This window comes from Grus americana, chromosome 15 (assembly GCF_028858705.1).
Source record: "Grus americana isolate bGruAme1 chromosome 15, bGruAme1.mat, whole genome shotgun sequence".
NCBI lineage: Eukaryota > Metazoa > Chordata > Aves > Gruiformes > Gruidae > Grus > Grus americana.
The window spans coordinates 2,502,049-2,517,092 of NC_072866.1; the positions used below are offsets into that span (position 1 = coordinate 2,502,049).

Below are 15,044 nucleotides of genomic sequence, written 5' to 3' on the forward strand. Positions count from 1 at the left end.
CTCCTTGGGGACATAGGGACATGTAGGCAATGAAAACAGCCCTGAGCAATGGGTATGAAGAGCTCTGCTACCACACTGGCATGTCACGTCACCGGGGCTTATACGACCTGCTTCTCAAGTTGGAAACCAGTATGGAAATCCATGGAAGTATATGAGCTCCAGTCCTAGAAACCTGTTTCAGGCTGGGAAAGTCTGTCTAGACAGAGCATGAGGAATTTGTAAAGCAAGGCTGGGTTCGGCTCTGGTCAGCTCAGGTTGGAAGTTTCTCCTCACGGTTGGAGATCTGAGCTTACGTGCGGCTGCGCCAGCCTCCGTGGTGGGGATTTGTGGAGTGGCCGGCACAGCCGCACGTGAGGCTTGAGGAGCACACAAAGTTCGAAGAGCAGGGAAAAGCCAAGTCCAAAGTCATTCGGAAAGCAGCAGAAGCCCATCAGCCAGGCCGCAGCAAACCCCTCGCAGGGTGCACGCGGGTGCAGGCAGGCATGAGGAGGCTGCAGGGGCGCAGGTTTCCCCAGGAAGGCACAGAGGAGGCAGAGAACAAGGGCAGGCAAGGGGGAGTGCTGAGGGATAAGCCTGAGCAGGCAGGGGTTGGGGGGGGACACAAGCACCCCATGGCCTCAGCATCACCCTGGGTTTACAGGAGAGGGAGGGCGAGGGTTGCCATGGCCCCTCGCCCCAGACTGTGGGGTCTGGGGGAACCCGCTGAGGGAGCCTGAGGGGACATCTGTGTCAGGACTGAGAGACAAGACTGTGAGGGGACCGACTGCGAGGGGATGCCGTGAGGGGGACGTTGAGAGGGGACATCCACATCAGGACAGAGAGGGGAAGATTGTGGGTGGCTGAGGGGGAGGCACCGCGAGGGGACCGAGGGGGGACACCGTGAGGTGGCAGCTGAGGGGGGAACCCTAACGCGGGCAAGTGGGGGAGACTGAGGGCAACCGAGGGAGACGCTGAGGAGGGAACTGAGGGGGGGACGCTGCAAACGGGCACCTGCGGGCACCGAAAGGATCCCGAGGGGGACGGGGGGGGGGGGGATGGGCCGCCCTCCACCGAGCACCCGTCCCTCAACCCCTCTGCGGAGCAACTGAGGACGAGCTCGTCTCTTTCCGGCTGGACTCGCGCCTTTCCGGCGTCGGCGGAGGCGGAGGAAGGCGTTCCCCGTGCGCGGTGACGCAAGGCGTAAGCCCCGCCCCGTCCCCGCCCCCATGGTCTCTGGAAAAGAGAAGAGAAAAAAAAACTTTTTTTTTTAATTGAGGAATCAACAGCCGCCATCTTGTCGCGGAGCCGGAGCGCGGCGCGAGAGGAGCGGGGCCGGGCCGGGCCGGGCCGGGGCAGCGGGGCCGCCCGCCGGGACACGGGCAGCCGCGCGGAGCGCCGCCGACGAGCAGAGGGGCTCGGGGCAGCGGGGCAGAACCGGCCGGAGCCAACCGACCGCCGCCGCCGGGACCGGGAACCGCGGCCGCCGCCGCGCCGCGCTCATTGTTTTGGGGCGTTTTTTGGGTGTTTTCGGTTTTTTTCCGATTTTTTGTGGTTTTTTAAATTTTTTTTCCCTCCTCCCTCCTCTTCTTCCCCTTCCTTCTCTCCCTCCCCCCCCCCTCCCTCCCCTACCTCGGCCGCGGTTCGGCCGCGGGCGGGGGCGGCGGGCGGGGGCCGCCGCGGGGCCGGGGCGAACCCCCCGGCGCGGAGGGGAGGGGACGGGGCGAGGTGGAGGGGACCGTGTGTGTGGTGGTTTGGGGGGGGGGGGCGCTATGCTCCCCGAGTGACTGACTGAGCCGCCATCCGGGCACCTCCTCGGCGGCGGCGGCCGGGCGGGGGGAAGAGGCCGGGAGGAGCGAGACCGGCAGGGAGGGGGCGCTGGGCTCTTCCCCACCCCGCCCCGAACCCTCCTCCCCTGCGGCCTGCTGCGGCGGCGGCGGCCCGGCCCGGGTATGGGGGAACGGGGGCCGCCGCCGGTCGGGCACTGAGCGGCGCTGTTGTTCGACGGTGGGTTCCCGTTTGGAGGAACGGAGAGAGAGAGAGAAACCTTCAACCGCCCCACACGCACACCTCGGAATTCCCAGTCTTTAACGATTACCGGCTCGGCGGCATCTCCTCGGACGGCCCAGCCGGCTACCATGGCGGAGAACTTACTCGACGGGCCGCCCAACCCTAAGCGAGCCAAGCTCAACTCGCCGGGCTTCTCCGCCAGCGATAGCACAGGTAAGGCCTGCGGGGCGGTGCGGGGGCGGGCGGGCCTCACTGGCGGTTCCCCCCCCACACTCCCCTTCCCTCCGGCCGGCGGTTGGGCCCGACCGCCCGCCGGAGGGAAGGGGAGTTGGGGGGGGGGGGAACCGCCCGCCCTGCCTCGGTTCCCGGCGGGGGTGGGAACCGGCCTGGCGAGGCGCCGGGTAAGGGCGGGGGGGAAGATCCCTCTCGGAGCGGTTGGGCCTTCTCCGGTCGAAGTTACCGGGCGGGACCCGTAAACCAAGTACCGTCCCGGCTATAAATAGCGGTTGGAAGAGACGGGGGCTAAAAGCCTTTTGAGTTGAATTTTTCCTTTTCCTCCATCATCGATCACGGTTTTAATGGGGAAGGGATGGAGGGATCCGCCTCGGATGTTGGGGTGGGGTGGGGGGTGCCCAGGTGAGGGGGAAGGAGGAAAACCCAGCCTGCAGAAACCCCGACCACCCTGCTTCTGGACGGGGGAGGTTGGGGTTTCTATCTCTACTTCTTAAAATCCATATATCACCCATAACTAAAAGCCCTACGCAGGCAGCTTCTCGCATGTGCCCCTGCGTGCAACACGCTACCGAATAAAAACTCCCTAATAGCATATTAATATTTTGCTTTTTCTATCCATTCCCCCACACACACCTGTGACCCTGGCTTAAAGCGCTTGGCTCAACCCGTTCCGAACATTTTTCCTTAAAAACCGCGTAATTTGCAGATAATAATTTTAAGTTGTGGGGTTGACTGCGTGATGAAATGCCCAGCAGGCTGGCAGTCGCTGCCACTCGCCTGCGTGTCGCGTAGTGTGTCGCGTAGTGTCTTCAGCGTGCTTTTTTTTTTTTTTCAGTTGTAATGGGGTTGTAGGTAATAAAACGCATCAAAATTTTTCATTTCCCGCAAGCGCGTGCCCTTTGTAAATACGCACGTGTGTGCATAAGAGCAAGTGTGCGTGTATTGACGTCCTTCAGTGTTCCAGCTGTTTTAATCACTGAAACAGTGGTTTTTACAGGGATAAGAAGTGTGTTAGACTCGCATTTCTGTTTTCAGAGATTAATGAATCTTGTTGAAGGGACAGTGATAAGTTAATCATGCTGTGCCTGCTGCCTTTCTATAGACTGAAAAAATTATTACTATAATTGAGCTGATAAATTCTGTGGGTTTTTTCAGTTTGCTTAATCTGTATTTGGCAATAGCTTACAGATACTTCAGTCCTTTTGGTTTGTTTTTCTTGTGGAATCTTTTTCTCAACCTACAAAGAAAGGAGTCATGCCAAAAAGAAACTGTATTGAGAGTAAGAATTGGCAGAGGATATCTAGGTGAGGTCTTGTGATTGAACTATGTTAATCCCTTTTGTGGAAGCGACAGAATACCGTGTGGAGGGCTGATGTGCAGGTTGCTACAAAAGGCACCATAGTAACTCAGGGAAAGCAGAGTTTTTCTTTAATTCTTCACCTAGACATTGTAGGCTCTACTGGTAGCCAGTGAAAGATGTTTGAAGCGGTGTCTTTTTTTTTTTTTCCTTTCTTTTTTGAAGTTCACTTGGTCTGTTCTGGAATGCTTCAGTCATAATTACGTCCTGTTCAGCAAGTTCTAATGTGTCTCGGTGAGCTCTGTGCAGTGCTAGATATGTAAACTCCAGTATCTGCATAAAGTTTTGCACGGCCCTTGGTCACCTGGGACGGCAAACTCCAGGTTGTATTTTGAATAAGTAGGAGTGTGTCCGTAGTGTTCTGTCGTCATCCCGGTGTTCTTCAGGCAAAAATACCTCTCTGCTTGACAGTGCAGGTAATGTTTGTGCACTTAGAAATGCTTTTTCAAAAAAAAAAAAAAGCACCTCTTTAGGTTTGTTGCCAGCAGCTAATGCTGCTTGTTGAAAGATTGCTGAACGTTTCTGTACGTTGTAGTAGGCAATACAAATAGTTGTATTTGTAGGGATTGATTTGATAGTTGTATTGTGATTGAGTAGTGATTGCTATCAAATACCTCCTCTTGAACCTAAACCAGGCTGCTCTCTTGCACTGAGGCATAAATGAAAAAGTTATGTTGCAACCTGGCAAAGTTGCCTTTGTGACCGGGGGTGCTTGGGTCAATTGGTTTGAGGCTTGTGCCCTGAACGAGCAGTAAGTTGTGTATTGGATAACTGAATTGTAATTGCAGTCAGAAACACGCGCTGTTTGATGCTGTGGCTTGTGCGAGAGGGACGTGCTTTAAAAGACATCGCGTTAAGCCCGGCTGTGCGGTTCTGTTGCTGAACAGCCAGGCTCTGAGCCTGCAAACGCTTGTAACTGAGCGTAGCAGTGCAATGGTGAAGGGCCTGATGGCAGGCCTGAATGTTTGGCAGAAAGCAACTGCTTGTCCTTGTTTATATTTCACTTTATGCTTTGATGCGGTGATGTTAAGCAACTCCTTTTGTCAGGGTAAATTTTAGCTGCCTTTAATCTTTCTTATAAAAATAGCTCCTCAGCTTACCGGAGCAAAGTTTGTGCAATTGAAATCGGTCTGCTTATATCTTGAAGATACAACCTTTCCTGTTAAACTTTGTTGGCTAAGTCAAATGTGTGGTCTCAGAGAAGGGAGTAGAGGTGAAAGGATAACAGAACAGTAAGTGTACTGTGACCATCATTAAGTTCACAATAGTCCATCCCATTTTGCCGTCGCCCTGTTGCTCAATAAGGAAAGTTTAAGACTTGTGGCTATTCACTTAGTTTGCCATTGCTGTGCAGTATTGAACAAGCTGACTCCTATGGTAGAATGTCCACAGGAAAGATTTTTCCTCATCTAGCCAGGTAGGAGTAGTGCTTTTGTCTAATTACCGCTTTTAGATACACAGTATTTTTCATACCTCAGCATTTGTCTCCTCTGTAATTGTTGTGAGGCATTCTTATCTAGTGTGCTACAGAATAAACAAGGGACTCGTACAAAAAGTAGAATTACAGTGACTTTGGTTATGGCAGCGTGTTATTTTAATGTCGAGTGTCGTGATTACTTTGCGCGTTGCTGGCATTGGTCCTTTGGCTGAATGTACAGTGAACTGGCAGCGTTCTTGAGTTGCTGTAGGTCCAAACTCTGCGCGCAGATTGTGAAAAACGTGCTTGAATGGAGCAGCAGCAAAGCTGGGTTCTTCAGGTGCCCCTTCACTGTGGTTCTACAGGTAGCTTGGTGGTGGTCTGTGTTGCATTGCAAGAAATGCCTCTCTCTGCATTTGTTACATACCCTGCAGCCTTCTGCTGTGCTATGCTAGTTCCAGAAACGACAGATCATAATTTGGGCCAAAGCAGAGGGTGTCCTTAATGGCGCTATGAATTAATGAATTCCTAAAGTAGGTGAAGTTGGAAAGAAGGTGAGATGAGCAGCTTCGGAAGTCCATTAGAGCCGCGTTTTCACCTCGTACTTTGTCATGTGTGTGGCTGTTGCATTGGTTTTTTCTCCACAACTTCAGATCGTAAACAGATTAGGCAGTACGGCGGCTGCTGCTGCAAAAGCTGCAGACTGAAATCTCTAGTAGTTCATGTTCTCTTTATGGCCCAGCGTGTTAGCATCGCAGCGCCCGTATTTTAAAATTGGGGAAAGACTGGCCTTGTTGCACGTGCCTTTGTGCGTGCCGAGATCAGTAGATCTCTGGCTAACTCCCAGCGAGCTACAGAGCTTTGCAGAAGGGAGTTTGTGTTGATATTGAGGCTGATTTGATCTTACTCTCCTGCCAAAAACCAGATAGGTGTATTTTGGTGTATTTAGTTTTTCGTTTTAAAAGACGTGGACTACCTTTAAAACAAAGCAGCTTAAGGAGGGACAGCAAGGCTTTCTAAGTTTATGTTCACATACGTAGTTGAGACTTCAGATGGACTGATGTCTCGGTGATGTAAAACCAGACTTTCTTTGTGCGTGTGAAAGCATTAGTATGTATGTTTTGGAAGGGTTCATTCCTGCGTAGTTGAAAAGTTTCATGGCAGCCTGTTTAATCGGTCTGCTCTTGTTTTATATGTGTGCAAAACTTTGGTGTCATTTGTGCGCTGTGACAGTAAGAATCACTTTTATACACACACTTTCTTCGTCTCTTCCTGGAATAGGAAAGAGGGTAATTCCATTAAGTGAACATACATGGATTTGTAAGCAGAAAATTGGGGGAAGAAATGCTTCTTCTGGAAAGGAGCAGGCGAAGGAGTGTTTGTAGTTGTAATTATTTCACCGGAACGTCCTTTGTTTTGTGGTACTTGCACCATGACTAGCTGGGATGGGAAAAAATGCGGTGTGATATTTCATGGCTATATTGTTTCTTAAGACTTAGCATATACGTGTAATGATGGGGGTGGTGGATGGGATAGGATGATGCCAAGCAAAAATGTTTATGTTGAGCTGTGTTAAATTTGATACAAGCTGAATTTTTTTTTTTTTTGCACCTTAAGTGACTGACCTGCATCACTTTATGCTTGCACTTGTAATCTGGGACAGGCGATTTTTAAGATTAGAAATTGGCTCAATTATTTAGAGCCTAGCTGATTTTATGTGACAGTCCACAGCCCTACAGTTGTTCCCCTTCCTTTTTTGAAATCCAAGCATATATGTAATCACTTAAAGTATTAAGAATTTTATCAAATTGATTCCTCCCCCCCCCCCCCGTGACTTAAAATTAACGCAGTAAATGCTGTCTTGCGCTGTGGCACGGAGCTCCTGGAGAAGCCCTGCCTACAGTAGGCAGGAATAAAGGCTGTGCTCAGGGGGGTCAGCCTTTGTTGTACCCCAGAGATCTCTTGATAGCTTGTGAAATGATTCCCAGTTTTCTGTTGCAGATTATTCACTTTCTGTTCTGGCTGAACGTTCCTTGGAGCCATAGTCCAGTGCCATTAATTATTTCTACAGCAACATGCTGCGTTTCGCTGTTCTATCTGCAACTCGACATTAAAAAAATCCACCTATTCTTGGTGTTTATTTTTATTTTATTATTAGAGATTTTTTCTCTGTGTTATTACCTGCTAATAGAGAAGATGGTGAACAAAAATCTCACTCTCTTAGCAAAATACTGCAGGTTAATGTGAAATCAGGGTGGAGGGGGTAGTTGAAAAACAGGATTTGAAAAATTCTGGGGTTTGTTCTCATACAACGAAAAAGCATGTGGGATAGCTTAGAAATCTGACACTTCCATCCTAATTTGGTTTACACTTTCAAGAATTTTTGCTTTGTAAATCTTTCTTTTAACATATGTTATGTTTTCCATCTGTATTCTCAGATGTCTAAGAGAGAGAACCTAAACCTTTTATTTGGAAAACTCTCTTTAATAGAGATGTCTCAACAAATACTATCAAGTATTGTGCAGATCCATAGTGTGAATCAAAAGAAAACTGAAACTTCTATTATCACTGGTAATTCGCAATCATAACTCAGAATCTAAATCTCTTCATGTACGCTCTTCAAAAGCTTTGCTTCATCTCGCCTTTCCTCTTCTCTTATTCACCACCATTGAGAAATAAGGATCTTATTCAGAACATTGGATAAATACAGTATCTTTGATTTGCAGTAACTTTGTGTGTATATATTTTTTTATTTATGCATATCTAAGTCTGTCAGCTAATCTCCTGCTTCTCTGAGGGTAATCCTTACTGCTGTGGGAACTTCCTCAGGAAGGCGGCGTTGTCAGAATGAGTTGCTCTTTCTGGGTGATGTGCCTCCCAATCTCACAGGTAGACATTTCATTGCTGCTGTTGGACGTCTCTGAGTCAGACATCAGGGCCGGCTCTTGCACAATGAGAAGGAAAGCGGAATATTAATTCCAACCCCTGTCCGTGTGTGTCGCACCTGAAGAGCACAAGCTCTGCCCAACTTTACTGCTTGCCATTACTTTGATAGCTGTTTTAGTGGGTGTTGTTGATGACGTAGCTTCTGTGTCATCTCCTGTGTAGTTTCATCTAATGGAGCAAAGAAATGTGGAAATTACTAAGAGACTTGAATTCAATAAGTACTGAATGTAAATCTGTTTTGTAGTAGCTGTGAAGATTTTTCCTAAGGTTCATAAACTCCTTTAAGGGAAAGTATTAATGAGAGTGATTCAGAAGAGCCTCATCTCACTGAAATTAATGCTTTAAAGTAAAATAGATTTGTTAGGGCATTGTTTTTTCTGTATTCAGTCAGTTACGGTTGGAAGCTTTTTTTAGAATGAAATATATAAAAATCATTAATGTGAAGTGCATGTCTGCCATCACTTCCTTACATGTGTTTAGTGTATTTTGTGTTGTGTGTTCTTGCACAGTTGAATTTGAGTTGCTGAGCAAATGACCCTTCCCTTATAATTTGGCATCAGAAACGGGGAGGAAAAAGTGGCATTAAAACAAAGAGAATAGAAACTCACTTTTTGCAGCTATTATACGTCATAAAGGAGACACACAACGTGCCAGTTTCCTAGTAATCTTGTGTTACACTTTTTTTGTTGTGTGTTTCATAATGTTACTTCAAGTACACATTAATCATTGCTATTTTAGTCTTCGCAGAGTAGGCCAGTTCTGTGCTTCTGTTACAGACGGTGCATAAAGGTGGGAACTTTCAGAGAAGGACTTGTGTAGCTGAAGGGAGCGTTTGAAGCAGCTTGACCTAGAAGGCAATACTGAGCGTGGATTTCTCGCCACCGATGCTACCAGTCGTTGTGGGGAGGTTGGAGGACTGAACAATTTAAAATCGGAACCATCTTGTGTTGACCTACGTATTTAATAAGTCATCTATGACCAGAGAACGTCTCAGTCAAAGTTTGTTTGTCAAGATAATTCATGTCTTTGTACGTTACCTGCTGATTTATTTTTTTTTTCCAGATGTGCAGTGAGGGTGGCACAGCCTTAACGTGAAGCAGTGGATCTGTCAGTTGTGTGAGCTAACTGAAAGCATTCACATGCTGACACTCTGTTTTGGTACAGACTGTGCATTTCATGCTGCCTTAAGCAAGTGCCCGCAATTAATTACTGGATTCTCAGATGATTCCTTTTTAAAGGGTCGTCCTGAACTTAAATGTTTTGTCGGCTGTTAAAATAGGGCAATGGAAAAGATGTATGCATTTGTGATAGGATGAGGAGGAGATCTTGCTTCTGTTAATGTGCTCCAACGACCCTAAAATATTTAATCTGCATCAAGATGATCTTGCGAATGGGAAGCTGAGGTTACCAGTGCGGTGGTCTCCCAGTCCTTACGCAGATTGTTTGCCTTCTCTTCTGTCCGGGTTTCTGCTCTCAGAGCAAAGAAAATTACTGAAGCTTTTTGGTCAGTAAGCGTGCATAGCCTGATGGCCACATGCAATGTGACAATAGTCATGTCCCTGTTGTTGATGCTGCTGGGTAGGATTTAAAGTTACTCACGAGAGCGGACACAGAAATAGTGTCAAAATAGCGAAGACAACTTGGGAAACAATTAAGAGGAAGAACGGTTATAGAGAGTCTCTGTAGGATGAGAGGAAAGCAGAGTCAATCCATCGATGGCATCTGGTGCTTCCAAGAACAGACCAGAGCGAGCACTCTTGTTGTATTGCTTCTGCCACGTGTTTTGGGGGTTATTTTGGTTTTATTCCCCTTTGGCATCTGGGAAGAGATAAGAGACTAGCTTCTTACCTGAATGCATTTTCTATATTTGTTTCTGTATATTAACTTTGGTACCAGGTGCATTTAATATGCCCTTACATACTGCTTTGGTTTTAATAGTGGAACATTCAAGTAATTTGTGATTTTTTTAAAAAATTTATTTTTTTTTTAATGGAAGGGTAGTAGAAGTAGATCTGAAAACAAGGATTATTCCTGAAAGAAGCTAGTATCTTAAGGTTTTTTGGCCCTCCAACACAGATTGTGTTTTCATTATGATAACAGCAAAAGAGATGGCAGAGACAATTTGAATAAGTACAGTAGAGAGAAACTTGAAGGTATGACATTGTGATACACGACGTGCAAGTGGAAAGAGAGGCTAAGAACTAGACTTGGTGTAATCAAGGAAGGATCTCTGTTTTACCATTTTCTTTTCAGAGAGGTGAGAAAGAAGCCTGGTGCAGAACAGTTGGTCTTTCCTATATCAGGTAGTTGTTGTTACCATACACACTAGTTGTGGTATAGAGGATATAGATGCATGCATTTTCCCTGTCCTGACTTGCATGTCTGGTGTTTGGGCTGGTGTTGGGAGCATTTTTAAAACTGAATACTGGTAGTATTGCAGTAGAGGTTAGAAGAGAACTGATTCTTTTTCATTAGCTTCTCTGTTTGTTTGCTCTGTGTAATGAGCTTCAGTTTTGAAAAGTCACTTAGTTGCCGAAGTGTTACAAAAATGGATTGAGGGAGATCTTAGGAGCTTGAAGTTACTTAAGATTAACTAGATTCTAAGCTGATAGTGTCCCTTTTGGTTACTGAGATGCACAAAATGGATCTAATTTAGTTGATTTTAGGAACTGTGTCACTGCTTAGTTGCCTGTCTGTACCCTGAATGGTATTCGTCTCAGGGAGAGTCGAGCTTTGCCAGAAGAGAAGTTGCAAAGGAGGTGTGGCAGAATGAGTGCCTCCTTCTCAATCTCCCTATCCCTAAAATCCCAGCCACAGGAAAGCAAGAGAAGGCAAGTGTTACACTCGTTTTCCAGACAGGCTAAAAGGACAATACAGGTGACTGCAGATGGGTCAGCCTCACAGAGGAGCCAGAGTGAATTTAGTGAAGGGCTACCAAGGAGGTTGGGGGCTGGAGCACTTGCCCTGTGGAAGAGGCTGAGGGGATGCGTTACAGACCTCCTGATGTCCCTTCCAACCTGAGTAACTGTGAGTCTGTAAGCAAGAGCACTGTGATAATTAGTCTAATGAGTTTCCTAGAGGCAAGTGCCTAGAATGCCTAAAGGCGAGGCTTGTTTCTGTTAAGTTTTGACCAGTCTACTGACTTAGGAATGAGCAAACCAGACTGTATTTCTTTCTCATCCCAAATGCAAGTAGTTCAAAAGATCAGGCATAAAGAAATTTATTTAAATATCCAAATCTCTTATTATGCAAGCCACAACTTGTTGGGACTCATCCAGATGCCTGCCGTTGGATCTCTCATTTCCCCCTCACCCTCCTCCACCCAGCCTTTAGGGTCTCATCGTTGTCTTTCTCAACCTGGTTGTTAAAAATCATGTTTCGAAAAAGTTACGCTCTTCCTCTGAAAGTCAAGGTCAGATCCACATCAATTTGCAATCTTTCTGTGTGTCTCCTTAGGTTAAGATGCTAATGTAAAGTTTCCTTACTGGAATTTTTTTTCCGGTGAACATGTTGTTTAATTGCTCTAAAACATTAAATGTGCTAATTGTCTTTTATGAAACAATAAATTATAGAATCCTCAAACCTCGAGAGGAGGTTGGAATGGATGTGGTAATTGCTGACTGCACCAAACAGTATGGCTATTGAGTTGAGTTACCTGACATTGAATTTTAGGAAATGGCTGGAGCTCTGAACTGTTGAGGCTTTGTCTGCTGGGGTCTGGCATGATTGAAAGAAGCCTTACAAAACAAAATTGGGCTCACTGAAATGTAACAGCTATGTTGGCATGAAAGAAAGGCACGGTGAAAATACTGCTTGTGTACTGGGACTGCGGTGTGACTTCAGTGTCTGTTCCATGGATGGGCAAAGTTTGTGATGGGAAACCTCCCAATCATGTTTCAAGTGGAGATTATGCCGTAAAAAATGAAACTGAATTTGATAGTTCTCCTCCTGCTTGCTGTGTGATATGTTTGAGATAATAAATCACATAAAGAAATACCTTAGAATGTTTGTCACCTCTCCAGGCTCAGCTAAAGGGAAAAAAAAATGGTGACATTGAAACAAGTTAATTGATTGAATATGTATATTAAGAAAGGGTCTCCTGACAACAGTTGCAAGTAGTCATACAGATGAACAAGTTGTGCCTGAGAACGCAGCACAAGTTTTTGGTTGGGTTTTTTGTTGTTTTGGTTTTTGTTTTGTTTTGTTTTTTTCTTCTGAGAAGGCTTGGAAGGAAACAGAACATCTTTTTTTATTCCGGTTGCTGAAAGTGTTGTCCAGGAAGGCAGAAAACTGTGACATTTAAGCTCATAAAACTGAAATTAGGAGAGAGTGTGTCTCAAGTGTGGTTATCTTCTATGTGTGAAAATAGATGCTCAAAGAACGCAAAATTCTCAAATTGGAAAAGGAGCCCTTTGGAAAGAGCGGGGGTGTTGTAGTTGCCTAGTGCTTCTCCATCCCTTCTGAAAGACACGTTATGTCTGTCTTTTGGCTTTCTCCTGTTAAGAGGCCATTTGGTTTTATGTAACAGAGGTAATAAAAGGCGTGACGTTTGGGATCAGAAGTGCTGTGTTAGAGATGAGAGGAGACGCCACAAGGTGGGTCTCCACAGCCTTAGTCAGCTCTACTGCTTCCTGAGCGCTGAAATGAGACGCGTGTGCCTTATGAGTTTGGGAATCTATCCTCTTGTAAAACAAAGACCGCTGCTTCTGTTCTGCTGCGTGCTAGGTGAGCAGCGGGTTTGAGAGACGGAGCAGGTACAAAGCTTGGTAATTGGAGTGGGACTCCGCAGTGCAGGTGGGTTTTGAGCATCACTTCAGATAACTGTATGTAAAGGCAAAGGCATCTCTTGATTTTTAGACTCTTGGTAGCTGCCATCGACTTTGAGAAGTAGTTGAAGCATTAAGTATGGGATCAGTTATGTCCTTTTCATGAGGATTGTAGGGGGTGAGGTTGCTTTGGCAAATGGGACATGTTCTCATTGTGGCAGATTTTTATATGTGTATAAATATATTTATAAATTTTATAACTGCCCAGACAATCTCTTATCTTTATGGATTTGTTGCAGACGTGCTCAAGTAGACTTTTGTTTTCTGTTGTATTTTATAACTGTTGTAAAATGTGTCTTGTATTGATGTTTTTAACGTACATGACTCTGATTAAAATATAAAAGCAGGAAGATTAATCATTGCCTGAACATTTGAATACTCGGTGAATTTTTACACAGCCACTGTGCTAAGCTGTTTACCTGCTTTTTATTTTCCTGCTGGCAGAGCCGTAAAGTTTCCATGCCTAACCTTAACATATAGCCTTCTTACAGGAGCTTAAGAGTGGTGGATTATTTTAGGTTTTAAGAGGCAGTATTCCCAAACGCTTTCTTCACTCTTTTTGTAAACTGCAAAAACATTTCCAGTCCTTGGCTCTGGCAAGACTGCTGAGAGTCCAGCCAGCCAAACAAAAAAAATCGAGCACTTACACTCCAGCATCCCATTTCGAAATACAACTGAAAAAACCCTACTCTTGGTTTTTTTAAGCCACAGCAACATTTTCCTCCTCTACATTCTGTCACTTCTCCTCTGGCCCTGGCCCTGCATGTGCACGCGCAGAAATATATATCTTTTGTTCATGGAATATGAACAATTTGAGTGCAGAAGCTTGGAAAAAGACACCGTTTGTGAGATTTACAAAAGTTGTCTGAACAAGCGCTGTAAACTTTGAACTTCCCAGTGAGGCGGGGTGACGAGAGCAGTTTAACAAAGGCGAAGCCTCAGCCACGGACCCTGTGTCACCACCCTTGGTGACATGCCGGCGGATAGCTTCGGTTTGTGCTCCAGGCTGCAGCCGCTGCCGGCCATGGCAGAGCCGGCACAGGGAGAGGGGCTGCCACTGCAGGGACCTGGGGAGTCACTTCTGGCCGAACGGGGCTTGGTGCCGAAAACAGGTGATGGGATTTTCATCAGAGGGGGGTTAAAGATGGGTGGAAGGTTAAAAATAGTGGCATTTTGGAAGAAGGAAGGTAGAAGCAAAGTACATGGGAAGAGACGCAGATTGCAGCATAGCATCAAGTGGCTTTGTGGGAAAGAGAAGGAGAGGTGAAGCGATTGCCAGAAGGGATGTAGTTGAAGGTACACCAGGAATTTCTGTAAAAGACAAGCCAAAAAGGTGAACTAAACAACCAAAGGGAAAGACAGCAAGTAAGAGGGAAATTAAAAATACTTTAATGAACCTAGCTAATGAAAAAGTGAGTTTGTTACTTCCCCACTGGAAAGGGAAGGTGAGGTCTGTTCCTGAGCTGTAGCGTGTTCTGTCACGGCCAGCGTGGTGCAAGACTAGAAGAATTCTTCGGAGCTTAGTGGCTTCAGTAGGTAATAAAGGCAAGATGTAGGCTGCTCAGGGACGTGCTGCTGAGAGTGCCTCAAAACAGGCAGAATGTAACATTTTTGTGCATGTTTACTGTGACTGTTTATGTAATTCACTGGTCATTGCAACACATCTAAAAAGTTTTATTCATTTTTCTTGTTAGGTTGAATGGAAAATTCAAATGCTGATGAAATGCATTGTGTTTAAACATCCCGAAATGTGTTGGGAATGCATCCTAGCTTTGTGATACGGGTTAAGTGTTTGGGTTTTGTTTTTTCTTTTTGATGCAGTCAGTGTGGTCCAGGCTGTCACTTGCTGGATGATGTTATGCTGCTTTTGCAACCTGAGTCTTGCACCAACTTTTTGTGGTTGAAGAGTGAATTAAACTTTAAAATAATGAAGCTTCTGGGATGCCCTTCTTTAGAAAAGAACTTTTGTTTGCGCTAACCTGGAAAAAATTTGGTTTGTCTGTTGCTCACAGTGAGAGACTAGGGTTTTTCAGGGTTGGCTTTGGCGGGGGGCAAAATAAAGTTTTCACACATTTCTGTTACAGTACAGTAAAAAGTGGTTGGTTTAGATCATGTCCTTGGACTGGAAAACTTTTCTGCTATGTGCTGCGTGTTTGAACAGCTACGCTGATGAATTGAGGCTAGTCTGCTTACATGTTTATAAGTTCTGCTGTATGCACTTGTCCTTACGTCTTCAAATATGTAACTTATTTTCACATGGAAGTACCTATATACAGTC

The 15,044-nt window shown here is 45.9% G+C and overlaps 1 protein-coding gene across 6 annotated transcripts in view; it reads left to right on the forward strand.

The window, feature by feature from the left end:
* The first annotated feature begins 1,798 nt into the window (after positions 1-1,798).
* CREBBP (CREB binding protein) overlaps positions 1,799-15,044 on the forward strand; it is a 97,465-nt gene continuing 84,219 nt past the window's right edge. For 2 of the 6 annotated variants that reach the window (XM_054842510.1, XM_054842512.1), the window contains exon 1: positions 1,799-2,199. In XM_054842510.1, the coding sequence (XP_054698485.1) occupies positions 2,115-2,199 (85 nt within the window). In that variant the 5' untranslated portion in view covers positions 1,799-2,114. The remainder of the gene's footprint in view (positions 2,200-15,044) is intronic. The other 4 variants (XM_054842511.1, XM_054842509.1, XM_054842513.1 and 1 more) reach the window with 4 other exon arrangements.